At 27.9% G+C, this 14,777-nt stretch overlaps 1 protein-coding gene across 2 annotated transcripts in view; it reads right to left on the bottom strand.

Annotated features, from left to right (window-relative positions):
• Positions 1 to 9,086: 9,086 nt before the first annotated feature.
• LOC111621452 (E3 SUMO-protein ligase PIAS2-like) overlaps positions 9,087 to 14,777 on the bottom strand; it is a 108,110-nt gene continuing 102,419 nt past the window's right edge. For both annotated transcript variants that reach the window (XM_023363607.1, XM_023363608.1), the window contains exon 14: positions 9,087 to 10,025. In XM_023363607.1, coding sequence (XP_023219375.1) covers positions 9,945 to 10,025 — 81 coding nt within the window. In that variant the 3' untranslated portion in view covers positions 9,087 to 9,944. The remainder of the gene's footprint in view (positions 10,026 to 14,777) is intronic.

Raw genomic sequence — 14,777 nt, forward strand, 5'->3', positions numbered from 1 at the left:
GATAAGTTTTATTTTTAACACAGAAAACTGCTGTTAAGATAATCCTGACAATTATTGTATGATAATGGTCATTTTGACACTTATAATTGGTGCCATATATAATTTTTTATCATCATATAAAGTTTTAAATTTAAAAATTATTTTACAGGTTTAATTTTGCAATCTCAGATTACTCAAAATGAAGAAAAACAGTTACCTTAAACTATTAATCTTTAATAGTTTAAGGTAACCAGAAGTCTGTTGTAAGTTAAGATTAAAGTTCAAAATTAGTATTGCCTTTTGAAATAATTTATACAGAATAAACAATTTTAATAGATTCATTGTTTCAATTATTTTCCTTTTTTTTTTATAGCAGTTTGAAATTTTAAAATTAAATTTACCTTGAAATATTAAGAAACAAACAAAATGATTATTTAAATAGTCAAGTTTCAATTTATTAATTTTAAATGAAAAAATTCATTAATAAATTTATAATTTTTAACTATTATTAGCAAATTGATAATTAAAATATTCTTTTAAAAGAAATTTATTTAAGAAAATTATTATTAATGAATAAATGGATTAGAATAAAAGGATATAAAAGGAAAAATTCATTTCCTTTTATATTTCCTTTTATAAAAGGAAAAATTCATTTCCTTTTATATTCTTTTTTAAATTTAGCCATTATGATGATCAATGTTTCATGATAAATATTTTAAAAAATCATCCTCAAATAAAGTCTTAGAAAAATTTGTTCATACTATACTTAATTTTAAAAAATTAAAATATCAATACCAAATACTGAATATGATAACTTTAAAAGTAATGTTCCTTAATAACTGGATATGATATTATAGCTTCATAAATACTAGAAAACCCAGTAAAAAATAGTTTTAATTATACAAATAAACATTTTCAACAAACAAGAAAATTTTCAATGGAAAGAATAACTTGTATTCATTTAACATATATAAAGATTAAATTAATGCGATAAGTAAACATTTTAATTACCGTTATGTTATGCAATTTCGGCTTTTAATGCAGCTTCAGGATTACATTTGATATTAATTGGTAAACAATTGAGATATACTCTTGTATCAACTTTTTTGTTCCTATGGACAATTTTGTATGTATTAAATATTAACATCAATTTTTTGTTTTTCTGAATGTATTATTTGTTTCATTAATTAGGAAATTTCAGTGATAAAATTTAAATTCTTTTGATGCAGCAAATATAGTACCATGATACATTTTTTTTTAATAGCATTGCAGTAGAAATTGCAAAAGTGTTGGATATTGTTTGTTTCCATCATGTCTCCATATTGTGGTGGAGAGATTTGATGAATGTGCTGCAGTATTTCAGTGGATTTTTCTCATGTATGTGATGCAACTAAAAGGAACACCTGCCAACATAGGGATCTCTGTATATTTCGTGTAGTGTTACCACCTGTCCAGTTTTCACCTGGACAGTCCAGGTGAAGTATTAATTTTGTCCGGGAATATCGTGCACAACCTGTCTACCTTTTTTTTCTGCTTGTACGATTCATATTCATACACATCTCCAATATCCAATAGAGCTAAGTCAACTAGGTTACTTACGTTACTCCTACCCAAGTCTCCCTAGTCCCTAACTTTTTTTTTTTTTAACTCTGCCCTGTGGGCACTAAGAGGGCCTCTTTTTGCAAGCCCATTATGGGTTCGGCCAGGCCCACAATGAGGCTGCTGGGTGGTGAGGGACGGGGCCCAACATATCCAAACGGACCACCCCCCAAAAAATTCCTGGGGATTTTTCGACCCATTCGGATTTGAACCTGGGTCCCCCACAGCAGTAGGCTGCCATCTTGACTGCTCGGCCATCCAGCCGCATACCTAGTCCCTAACTGTAACTGATTTAGAACCGGCATGCACTGCACATTATTCTTTGCATTGAAAAATGACATTACACATGCATCACGAACTTCTGTTCGAACTAAGCTCACCTGTCATCTGGTCAGCGATTTTAAAAAGGTGGCAACACTAATTTCATGTAAGTTTATTTTTGAATCTAAAAATGTGTGTGAAGTGTCTATTGGAGGTCCTCCAACAGAACAGCTGGCTGCTGCTAGTTTAAGATTGAAAACTTCAGGGCTTAATAGCAAGCCTGCTGCTTTTGGCTCATTGTTGGAAACTTTATGGCTTAATAGCAGTTTGTTGCTGCTATATCACAGGGAGCTCCATTATAGCATGTGGTGCTCCCATTAAGGATAAATCATTATGTTAAGATTTATCCAAATCAATCTTCTGCACTGCAAGAAAGCTTTTACAGTGTTGAGCCATCATCTAATGATAGGAGGCATTGATGCAGTCATGTTTTCAGTAATCAAGTTAGGGGCTTGTTTAACTTAGGTGACATTCTTTATCACCACTCATCCAACAAGGATCTATATACAGTTGTGCCTTGATAATCCGACAGGTATGGGACCAAAGGTGTGTCAGATTACCAAAAGTGTCCGGATTACCGAAAATAATTACATATTTCGCATTGTTTTGCTAGCAGTAACTTACAATATTCTCTACTCCAACTGTTCGAACAGAACTGCTCACATAAAACACACGAAATGTGTGTCATCGAGTAAGAATTGGATGGGGAGATTCACATCGCGACATGCTTCTGTGCAAGCAGACACGTAACGGGGACGGGTACCTTGACGGGAGGTGCGTCGGACTACTGAGCATGTCGGATTAAAAAACGTTGGACTATAGAGGGACAACTGTATTTGCATTTTGTTTAGTAAATGAATTTAAGTATTTTCCTACACATATTTAACAAAAAAGTAATTAAAAGGATTCAATCTATACGTATTAATGATAATAGTGTCCTTCTTGCTTCCTCTTTCTATGAAAAGATTTTAATTGTTTTATGCATTGTCTCCTTTTTAAAAAGCAAGCTGTAAAATTTGTAATAATATTTTGTCTTTATGTATTAATCAGTGGTGTATCTGGGATTTTGGTATATTGATGCTGTTCAAGGCAGATTTGGAGGACAAAGGCACTTGCCCCATATTTTAAAGTAACAAAACTGATTGATTTGGTATCAAGAGCATACAGTAGCTTTATAAGCACCCCTGGTATTAATTATATTTAGACTTCAGATTTTAATACTTATATAAAATATACATATATATATTTAGTGTTGTATGTATTTAAGACGTATTTTTATATAAGAGCTAGTGGCTCCCCACCTTTATTTCAGTTTGACATGACTAGTTATGTAACTTTGGCCTGGTGGCCAATTAATTTGGTTTTTACTCTTAAGCCTGGCAAGAAAAATTGTATTCTGAAGCCAAGGCATTTAGAACTGGTATTTCCTGTAATACTTTTTTCAGAGCTGTCTATCAAAAAATGGACCACCTCTGATCATTTCTAAGCATTGAGATCAACACCTGGTTTAAAGCAGAGCAAGACATTTCTGCTTAGTTTGCTCTCTGGGCAAACTAAAGATTTCTTGTCTTTTGACAGGAATCATGTTTGCTTTTGGTCCATGTGACTGGTTTTGGTCACTTTTGTAAATATCTATGCGGACTGAAACATGTCTTTTTAGCTTTTTGCGAGTGTGCAAATCTTTACTTTGGCAAACTTCATCTGGTTTTCCTTTTTTGAACTCTTGCAACATCACTCAGTTTTCCTTCAGAAGTCTACTGTAATCTTTTTTTTAAAAGAAATTAAGACTTCTAATGTAATCTTTCATGATATGCACAGTAACTTTTTAGGTTAAAAAGTGTTTGGCCTGCTGGCCCTCAACTGTACAATAGACAATAATTCTTATTTGTTTCTGATGTTAATATAATGTTTTTCAATGAACTCAAAGTATGTACTACTAGTAATTTTTTAATTATGATAATGCAAAATAAAATTTTTATGAAATAATTCATTAAGATTGATAATGCCATTCTTATTCATTTTACCTAAGTTAAGTGTTTTTTTTTTTCTAAATTCAAATAATTAATTATGAATAAAATGCAAACTTTAGTAATTAATAGATAAAACATCAGATAGTTCTCAATATATGTTGTATTGTATTGTTACAAAAAGGTTCCAAGTGAAATGCCTTAGACTAATAATGCATCATCAAAAGATGGTTAATATGTAAAAAAATATTTAATGCTGGTTCTTATCTGCCAATAAAGCAATGAATATTTCTGTTCTTTGCAATTGCTTATCTCCACTAATGATACTTTTCATCAACAGTTCTTATCAAATATGTAAGAAGGTTATGTTTAGCAACTATGATAACTACACATCACTATCAAGTGGTGCACAATCAGATATTAAATATACTAACTTTTAATAATAATTTATATTTTTGTTAAGCATAATTTTATGTTTAGTTTTTTAATTTTCAAGTAAATAATAATCACACATATACACACTTATATATATGTATAAATGTCATTTTATTGTTTCAATTATAAGAAGTTAAAGTTCTTGAATATAATTCTATCTATCATTCAATAAATTTATTTTTAAATAAACAATTGATATATTTAAATTATAAAAATTTTTATTGATGTTCTGTATCTAGAAGTGTTATAAATTGTAGTTAGAAAACATCAAACTAAAGCAGGGGTTCTAAACCTTTTTCTTTATCGACCCTTTTCCAAAAGTAAAATTAATTTGCTGACTAATTTCTATTCTGATCTAAAATAAGAATAAATAATAACAGAATGAAATGAGAAGTCACATAAGAATTTAATAATAAATTTTTATTAAAGATAAATCAAAATTAAATTTTAGTAAAGTAAAACATATAAAGATTACTATTTTTATTTATATATGCTTTTAACAATGGACAAATTAATTTTTATTATAGACTCCCCAGATAAACTGATAGATCCCTCAGGACCAGGTTGAAACCCTCTGAACTAAACCAAAATTTATTTATGCATTAGTATTCACTTCTATCATCTAATATTCAAATGAACAAAAATGAATGAAATATTGAAGACAAATTAAAAATACAGGAAACAAATTATCAGAATATTTTTAAATTCTAATATATAATGAGTTAACAGCATTAGTTTAAAAGATTTATTAGTTCCTAAAAATAATTTCTTTAAGATTACATTGTTTTATTGGATCAGCAATAATAACATAAAAAACTGAAGTGCTTTTGAATATCTGCATACATATAAAAAATAAAAAAATACCATATTTTAACATAATAACAAGTTTTGAACTTTAAAAAAGAATAGGAAATTGAATATTTGCCATCATTCTGTTAAACATAAAATGTATTTTTATGATTTATTTTGTAATACAACCTGAAGACTGTCTGCAAGATAAAAAATATTTTGATTTGTGTATTATAATTTTTTACTCAAGCAATATTATGAATTGTTTTATTGGGATATAAATTAAGTAATCATGTTCTGTCCTGTTTTTTAAAAAAATATTTTAATGTATAAATTCAAACCTCATTTAATTCATCAAGGAAAAATGTTTATCTAAGAATGAAATATTGATGACAATCAGCAGTGCCTGCAGCTGCAGACTATGAAAAAGTGAATTGTATATTGTGCAAGAAACTTCAAACACTATAATTTAACATCAGATCAGCACTCCCACAAAGTGGCACTGGTTGCACTTGGGACTAACTTGGTCTCAAAAACAAGGAATGGGTATTTGGCCAACATAAGTGCATGGGTCAATGGACAAATATCATATATTATTTTTTTTTTTTTATATTTGCAAAATAGGCTAGAAGTCATAAATTTTCTGTTGTTTGGGGTCCCCTTGGAATTAGGAAAAGGGCAGTTGAGATGAAAAGGGGGACACATGCCCCAATGTACAGGCACCACTGATGACAACGCAGCAAAACGAAATAAAAAGGCTAATTATCTATCATCATATGTGCCTTATTTTTACTCAAAAGAGAATATTTAGAATGCTTTGCTTTACTCAATATAGAGGTTGAGATGTTAATAAAATTAGACAGTAGAATGAACAAAATTACACTAAAAATATGATTATGGATTTTGTATCTTTTGATTATGGATATTTGTATTCTTATTCTTGAATTTTATATTTTAGCACATATTCCTCATAGGGTGATATTTACCAAGACAGCAAGGCAGTGCCAGAGTTTCTTATTTGGGGATATAAAATCAGGCAATTTGCTACTTTATATAAGAAAATGTTTCTGGATTATGTTTATGCTACTAAATTCTCACACTGTCACTATATGTTAAATACTGGTAACTGAAGTAAGGTTTTCTGTGTTTTGACTTTTTTCTTTTTCTGACTACTTTAATGATTGAACATTACTGGCCCATGTGTTGAAAACAAATCCCTAAAGATCTTATCAATCTATGAACATTAAACATACAACACTACAGAACTGCAGCAGTGCTTGCACACAGTGAACTCTAAAAGATGGAAATAAATCATACAAAGCTCTTTTGTTAATTTACTTCATTCTACTTCATATACCAGCATAGAAAGTGATAAACATTTTGCTTTCAGAAAATTCAGCCATAAATACTGTAAGTAGCCAGAGCTCAAGTGTTTATTACCTTATCTGAAATTATTTTTAAGAACACTGTGTTCATTTTGGATTTATGATTACCCTAGGAATCTCCCATGATGCCATCTATGCAAGACAGATTACAATTTTATCAATTCTTATAATACCTTTTAATAATAACATCAAATTCCTTATTTTTATAACCAACATTTTCTATAATCATCATAAATATATTTTATTTGTAGAAGAAACACACATTATGCATTATTGTAATGATTTCAACTAATGATAAATAACTGAAACTAAAAAATCTTAAGAGTATTCTTATTTGAGATAATATTAACATTTCTTCCAATAGTGATTAAATTAATGGATAAATAGAATAAAATAATACTTTTTCAAACATCACAGACTTTGACTTTAAATCAAATAAAATTAAATTCAGTGCATGTTTTGTTAGAGGATGGATTAATTCTTATATATACCAATCTAAATATTTTTGAATTTTTTCATTGTCTTCAGAGATTAATAACTGCATACATAAAGTTAATGCATTCTGATAAAATATTATAGTGTCATATTAATTTATTATTTGGGTAATGTTTTCTTTTATCATCATTGGTGTAATGTCAAAATTAACTTATTACTATTGTCATCGTAAAGTTATGGTTAGATGGCCGAGGCAGTAATTTGGCCTATTGCTCTGGGGAACTCAGATTTGGGTCAGGTTGGATCCTATGAAAGTTTCATAAATGAAATGACATAAATTATTAGTCTCCATCCTTCACTACTTGACTACATACAACCTGTCCAGTTTGGTAAGTCAGGATGACTGAGCTCATTTCCAATAGAATATTCAAATACAATATGGGGCAAATGAATTGTCATTTAAATTAAAATTTGTTCTTTCCCATTTACTTATTTTTGTTCTGTCTGATCAGAAAATGGAACAATATGATCCAAATATGTTAATTCATTTTGAAATAGTACCTTGTTAAGCGTTTAATTCTTTTCATTGTTAATGTAAAGTCAATTTATCTCTAATTAGCTAATACAGGTACAGTATTGCATTTTCTTATTGAATCAAATGTGAATCCTGCCTATCTTATTTAAAACAAAACTAACTTAAGTGAAAAATAATTATACATATTTTATTTTGGAAAATAAATTAAGATTTGATGAGAAAACCAATTTATATTTCTTTGATCAATTTTATTTTTATATAAAAAACAAAGAAATTACTAATTTATTTCAATTAAATTCTTGACAATAAATTCCATTACTTTTCTTCATAATTTAACAGATAAAACGTATGCTTTCTTGATAATACTAATTGAATTTTTTAATTTTTCAAATTTAAAAAGAATTGATTATTACATTAAAATTTTTTTAAATTCAGCACTATAACTTAGCATTTAAAATGAAACCTACAGAGAACTTATCAAAAACATATTATTTACCAAACACTGTTATTTTATATATTAAAACACTCACTTCACAATAAATAAGGCAAAGACATGTAAACATTTAAAGATTGTTTCATACTAAAATGAAAGCACATTAGAAAATCAATTTTTGAAAATTTAATTATTACCAGTAAGATGTGTACTACCAGTATATGTTGCCTTGGGCCACATTGGGTTAAAGTATGTTGTATTATAATTTGAAGTGTACTAATATGGATACCAAAAGAAATACTTCTATGCAAATTTGATAATACAAAATTTTGTTAAACTGAAATACGTTATATAGATTTAAATCAAAATAATACTAGTGCATTTATGAATATTTGGGTATGTCTAATAACCTAAAAATATCTTTACTAAAATCATCATGGGCTACATGTGGTCTGTTGGCCATATAGATGTAATCAGGTGTGCACAACCTTTAATAATTATCAAAATAAATTTTGAACTTATATTTGAAATAAAAAATGATTTAATTGAGTAGTCTTTTAGTTGTAACTATTCTGTTTGGACTATCATATTAATGAATATATTCACAACATGATGTTAAGATAATTTAAATACAGACAAAACACTAGCATACCTCATATTAACACATTTTTACTAATGTTTTCATCTGTATATAACAGATATCTTCAGATATATATATATTTAACACAACAAAATGGACAAATTTGTCTGTTTTGTTCTGTATTATGTATACCTAAAGATGTCTGTTATAAACAGATGAAAATGTTAGTAAAAATGTGTTAATTTGAGGCATGCTGGTGTTTTGTCTGTATTTAAATTAATAGATCCCAGTATAAGAAAGTTATTGACAATGCTAATATATTATCATCTTATCAAAGACATTAATTTTGAACTTCTCCACTTTCTTTCAAATAAAAATGTATTCAAAAATAAATGAAGAATAATCATTAAACAATAATAATAATCAATCTGAATTATTATAAGATATTGCAAATATTACACATATTCATCTTATATGCTGATAAAATACAATATATTGCCTTTGTTTTAGTATTTTTTTTTTTAAATTTAGTTTTTATTGAAAATTTTTAGGTTTTAATGTTTAAAAAATTGAGAAAAAGTAATCTTTTTAGGAAGATGATCTCAATCTATTGATAAAATCAAAAATATTCACTTAAATATTATTTATTTATACAATAATAATAGTCATGCAAATAATCTAAATATAAAATAATAAATGGACATTACAAATTAACAGATGTCATCAACTTGCAAATCAATTCATTTGCAAGAGAGAAATTAATTTTTATCAGGAAATATAAAAAATTAATATCCCATTGGTACATTATATTTTAATATATTGAGATATAATATAATCATTGAATAAATATTTTTGTCATAATTTTTCTACATACAGTATTTTCATTTTTAGATAAATCTTGATTAAACTAAATGGTTTTCCCCCATATATGATGTCAGAAAATTCTTAATGCAAAAAAATATTTACAAAGGTCACCGAAAATCTCAAAGAAAAAAAAAAAATTATACACATTTTCAATGACAGAAACATTACTCTAAGAAAACGAGTGTACTGATAATATTTAGTGATACGTGAGACATTCGTCGTCTCCTCCTACATACATCAATGTTAAATATGTACATGTGAATACAACAATGGATGGGGAGGAAAGAAAATGATGATAAATTGCAGATTAAAAACAGTTTGTTCCAATGTACAAATTGTGGGCTTGGCTTTATAGTATTTTGTATATTGACAGCACTACCAGTTATCTCCAAGTTTTACTTATTCTTGTGTCTAAGAGCCAGTAACATCTGAAATAAATTGTTCCCTTGAAAAACTCCTTTGACACTCATTGTGCAATCACATACTGATAAATTATTTCCTGAATGCAGCACAGCTGACACCTTTTATGCAATGAAGATCTGCACATCTGTCAGTTTTAACAACAATACAACTGATGTTGAGACACCGTATCTAGTCTGGCATGTCCATTCTTTGCCTCTTATCAATCAAGAGAAATAACATCGGGAGTCGTACTGGAAGCTTTCCTCCCACCAACAGCAGATGGTACAGTAGAGTATGGCACCTAACAAAAACATAAAAATATATTACTCATACAATTAATTATAAAAAGCTGACTTTTTAATGATATTTTATTGCTTTTTTAAAAGATTTAATGACAATAAACAAATAAAATTCCAGAAACTAGCTACATACTAGGTACAATATTTGTAAATTAGACTTGTTTAGTATATTGCTACAGTAATTTCCTTTCGTTTGGTGAAAATATGTTATTGTTTATACAAATCAATTTTTAGTGTTCTATCACCATCTTATATCATTATGCATATAAAAAAATTTCTTAGTTAATTTTTCATATTTTGATTCTATAATTAATTAATATAGTAATAATAGAATAAACCAATCCTTCTAGAACAGATACTCTAAACAAGATTGGCATCAATCTTTATTGAGAACCAATCAATTTCAGAGAAGGTTCAATATATGTGAAGAGGACAAATAGAGATAGGCAGTCAATATATATTCAATTTATAAATATTAATTCATTTCTTTCTTTGAAACACAACAAACTGCTTGGTGAAAAGGAAATATAAGACAACGTTTACAAACTCTAGCACTTTGAGCCTTACTGGTTCTCCTTCAGAAGTACAAACTTCTTATAAAATGTGTTCAAAAAGATCCAGGAATGGATCAAAAACTCAATGTTAGGAAATTTATTTAATAACATCACCCCAAGCTTTGTACACTTTATCAAAGATAAAAAATCTAGGATGAAATATATTGTACAATAATTAAGACAGAATAAAAAAAATATTTTTGAGGTCTTCTGAATGTCCATTCACAATCACCAGAACACAATAAACACTAGTGGAGTCTGCTTTCTGGATATTTACAAAAAATTTTCAACAATTTGCATATATACATGCAAATTGTTGAAAATTTAGAAGAGCCTGTAAAGAAACGTTGACTCTACTAGCATTAATCTGAATTCCCATTTGCATTCTGATGATTGCAAATGGGAATTCAGAAAGACTATAAAAATATTTTTTGTATTCTGTCTTCAATATTGTAAACTTTATTGATTCTGCCAATTCAGGAAAAATGTAGAAACATTAGCTTCTTTCAGATATCACAAAAGTTTTGTTGATTCATCTTGTATGAGTTCATTCTATTGACTCAAACTGCTTTCCTTTTAAAGTTTTTTAATCTAAAGTTGGAAAAAGTCATTAGGAGCTAGATTAGGTAAATACAATGGCTGTGAAAGAACAGCAGATGCATGTTTTGCCAGATAAGTAATCATTGTAATGGCTTGGTGTTGTGATAGGACAACCAATTTTTCAAACTGTTTCATTAAATCACTTCATGTATTGCTGTAAAATATTAAGATAAACATATTGATTATTTGTTTGGACTTTAAGAATAAATTTACAATGAAAAATAACTGTGTTTCAAAAAAGATGTTATCAACAAAGTCTTATTAAACCAAAACTGAATGAATGAATGTAATATTAATGCTAACCTTTGTCTTCAGTTGATATAAGTTAATCTCAAAGTATTTTTGACTCTTTTAAAGTCATCTTCAATGTATTCTTCTACAACAAATAACTGAAAAAACCAGCAACCAATACATTGTGATAGGAATTCAAACATCTTTCTCAATATATTAGTTGCTGGTTTGTTCAGTTGTTCATTGTAGAAGTATTTAAAGTGAAGATGGCCTTAAAAAAGTAAAAATACTTAGAAATTAACATATATCAACTAAAGATAAAGGTTAGCGTTAACACACAAACAAAGTCTTAATGTTAGTGACAAGGCCTATGATTCATTCAGTTTTGAATTGTTTATTTCACATGTAACATCTTTATTTTGATAGAGAGCTTTCTCTCTGAAAGTTTGTTTTGTCATTATTTATATTTCTCTTGAACTTGTTCCCAAATTAAAGCAAAATTTTATGCAATTTCTTGGTTCTTCAAAACCTTTCATGATAAATTTAAAAAAAATTTTGCTATTTAATTTTTTTTTTCTTTTTAAAATGGAAATAAATACTATTACATGCAGTCATGAGACAGTATTCTTAGAACTATCAAGATATAGCACGAAACTGGTCACATGTAAATTACAGAAAATTATCCGTTTCATTTTTTTAACATGCCTATTCCTGGAACTTTCTGAACACATCTTGTAAATAAAAATAACATTCCTCTATTAATAGTTTTTTGGAACTATTAATTCAATCATTTTTAAATCCTATTTTTGTTTGACATTCAATCTATTAAGGCCAGACATTAGGGCTAACTCCCATTTAACAATTCAAACAGAAAAATGTAATTATGTTAATAAAATAATATATTGTACAAAACATATTTATTTTGTACCCATTTAGTTCCTCCTTAGTCTAATGTATGAGGAAATGTGGTTTTTAAAAACCTATTATCTGAAAATCCTGGGTATGGGCTTTCATTCTATTATTGAACATATTCAAATAATTATCTGTTTCATTATTAGTATTAATAATAATCAATTATTTTGATTTGGTACACAGTACAAGACTAAGTGAAGATGCTTTAGGCTTTTTCCATCCACTTATACAAACTTTAATTATCAGTTTTACTTAACAAAGTAACAATTAGATTGTAGGAAAAGTGTTTATATCTACTGAAATTATTTTTTCATACAGCCGCACTTGAATTAAATTACTATATAATTTAATTCAAGTGCAGCTGTATGAAAAAATAATTTCAGTACACTTGTTCAAATGTTGACGAGGTAAATATATTACAATATACAGTAATTATACTATCTTATGTAAATAATGTGTGTTAAAGTTTTGTTTTTGGTGTTTCGATTTTTCAAAGTATAAAAATATCACTTTTAATGATTGCTGACATTCTAAATGTATGAATGATTTCCTGATAAATATAGAGGGTGTCTGTAAATGTTCTTTCTGATTTTGAAAATTTATTACTTAGCAAGTCTGCAAGGCAAAGATATATATGACACTAGATGATACCCGTGACTTCACCCGCGCAAATTTTGCAAGCAAACCCCATTTATATTCAGTATTTCAACAACCATAGTAATTATTATATAATACCTACCGCTGAGAATGATGAGAATTGCTGAGATCAAATGAACTGTTTTCAATTTGATCAATTTTCTGGAACGTTTACAATCGTTCTATAATCGAACCAATATGCAATAACAAATTCGAATTTAAAGTGGTTCAAACATTTGGTTAAAAAATCAAAATATATAAAAATATTTATAACAATGTCTGAAATGTTATCAATTTAATACACCTAAGTACTCAATAAAGACTAAACGTAGTTGAAAACAAAAATTTGCATCTAAAATAGTACAGTAGAAGCTTTTCTTAAGATTAAGCCTTAATGCTCTCCCTCTCCCCCATGGGGGAATTTCCAAAAATCCCTTCTTAGTGTGCGTTTTTATGACATACCATAACTGTGTACCAAATTTCACCTCTTTAGGTTCAGCGGTTTACTCTGGGTGATGATGAATCTATCACTCAGTCAGTCAGGACAAGTAATTTTATATATCTAGATAAACATGAGTTGAAAGACAACTCAAAAAGTTTATTTACACACAGAAAGAAATTAGTCAACTTCAATGTGAACACTATGACTAATTCAAATGATATTATACCAATATTCTCTCACCAAACATTGTGCATGTCAAGATTGACTTTTGCACAGGAATCATTTATTGTTTCAATTCTTTAATTGTTGGCAGTGGTTGGACATAAATACTGTCTTTAACAAATCCATAGAAAGAAATGCATGGGCATCATGCCTGGGAACCTGGGAGGCCAAGCCAAATCCAACATTGTGGAAGTGAGGTTTTACTGAAACAAGTTCTGAATGTTCTCATCCAATTAAGGCTGCACAATATGTGGCTAGAGATTGAATATTGGTATGATGTCATTCAAACTATTTGTGATGCTCTTATTAAACTTGACTAGTTTTCTTTGTGTAAATAAACTTTTTGAGTTGACTCTCAGCTCATGCTTATTTTATGTATGTTTGTACTGTACCTTGAAGATTTACTGAGTAATAAATTTCCAAAATTAAAAAGAACATTTACAGACACCATCTATTAAAGTGTAAGAAAAATATCATCATTATAGCATGGAAATTTTAAAATGCCAAAACATTTTACTTTGGCAAAACAACACTTTCATTTCAAACAATATGACTGCAATGTTTGAGAAAATATAAAGAAATGTAAAAGTAATCTTAACTAATTAAATGAATAAAAAAAATGCAAAATTTATCATTAGTTTATTCCACAAAAAAATAAATTAATAAAGGGCACTTGTTCATTCATCTCTACATAATCTATTGTTTAATTATATTTTATTTAAAATAAACATTATGATTGACTGTTTAGTTGCTGATTAATAAAAATACAGTAAACTCTTGTTAATTCGAATTTCAAGGATCCAGGAAACATTTTAATTATCTCATGTTCAAATTATCAGAAAAGTCAAATGAAATAATAAAAATTCAGAAAACAGTACAATATATTTGCAAAACACTGTACTGTTTTCTGTTGTATTGATTATAAGAACTCTAAATTAATCATAAAATTTAAAATTTTATTTAAACTTATTTTACCAAGTTTATTAAAGTGCTGGAAACTCAAGGCTAACATTCTAGAAATGTTTCATTATTGGTTAAAAGAAGATGTATACAATAAAATGTGACTAACAAGGTCAAGTAAGTCATTTGGTGAAATCATCATCCTTATGTTTATATAATAATAATTTGTCATGCATAATGAATTACAAATATAGCAA

This window comes from Centruroides sculpturatus, unplaced genomic scaffold (genome assembly GCF_000671375.1).
Source record: "Centruroides sculpturatus isolate CEXI.00-Female unplaced genomic scaffold, Cexi_2.0 scaffold227, whole genome shotgun sequence".
Classification (NCBI taxonomy): domain Eukaryota; kingdom Metazoa; phylum Arthropoda; class Arachnida; order Scorpiones; family Buthidae; genus Centruroides; species Centruroides sculpturatus.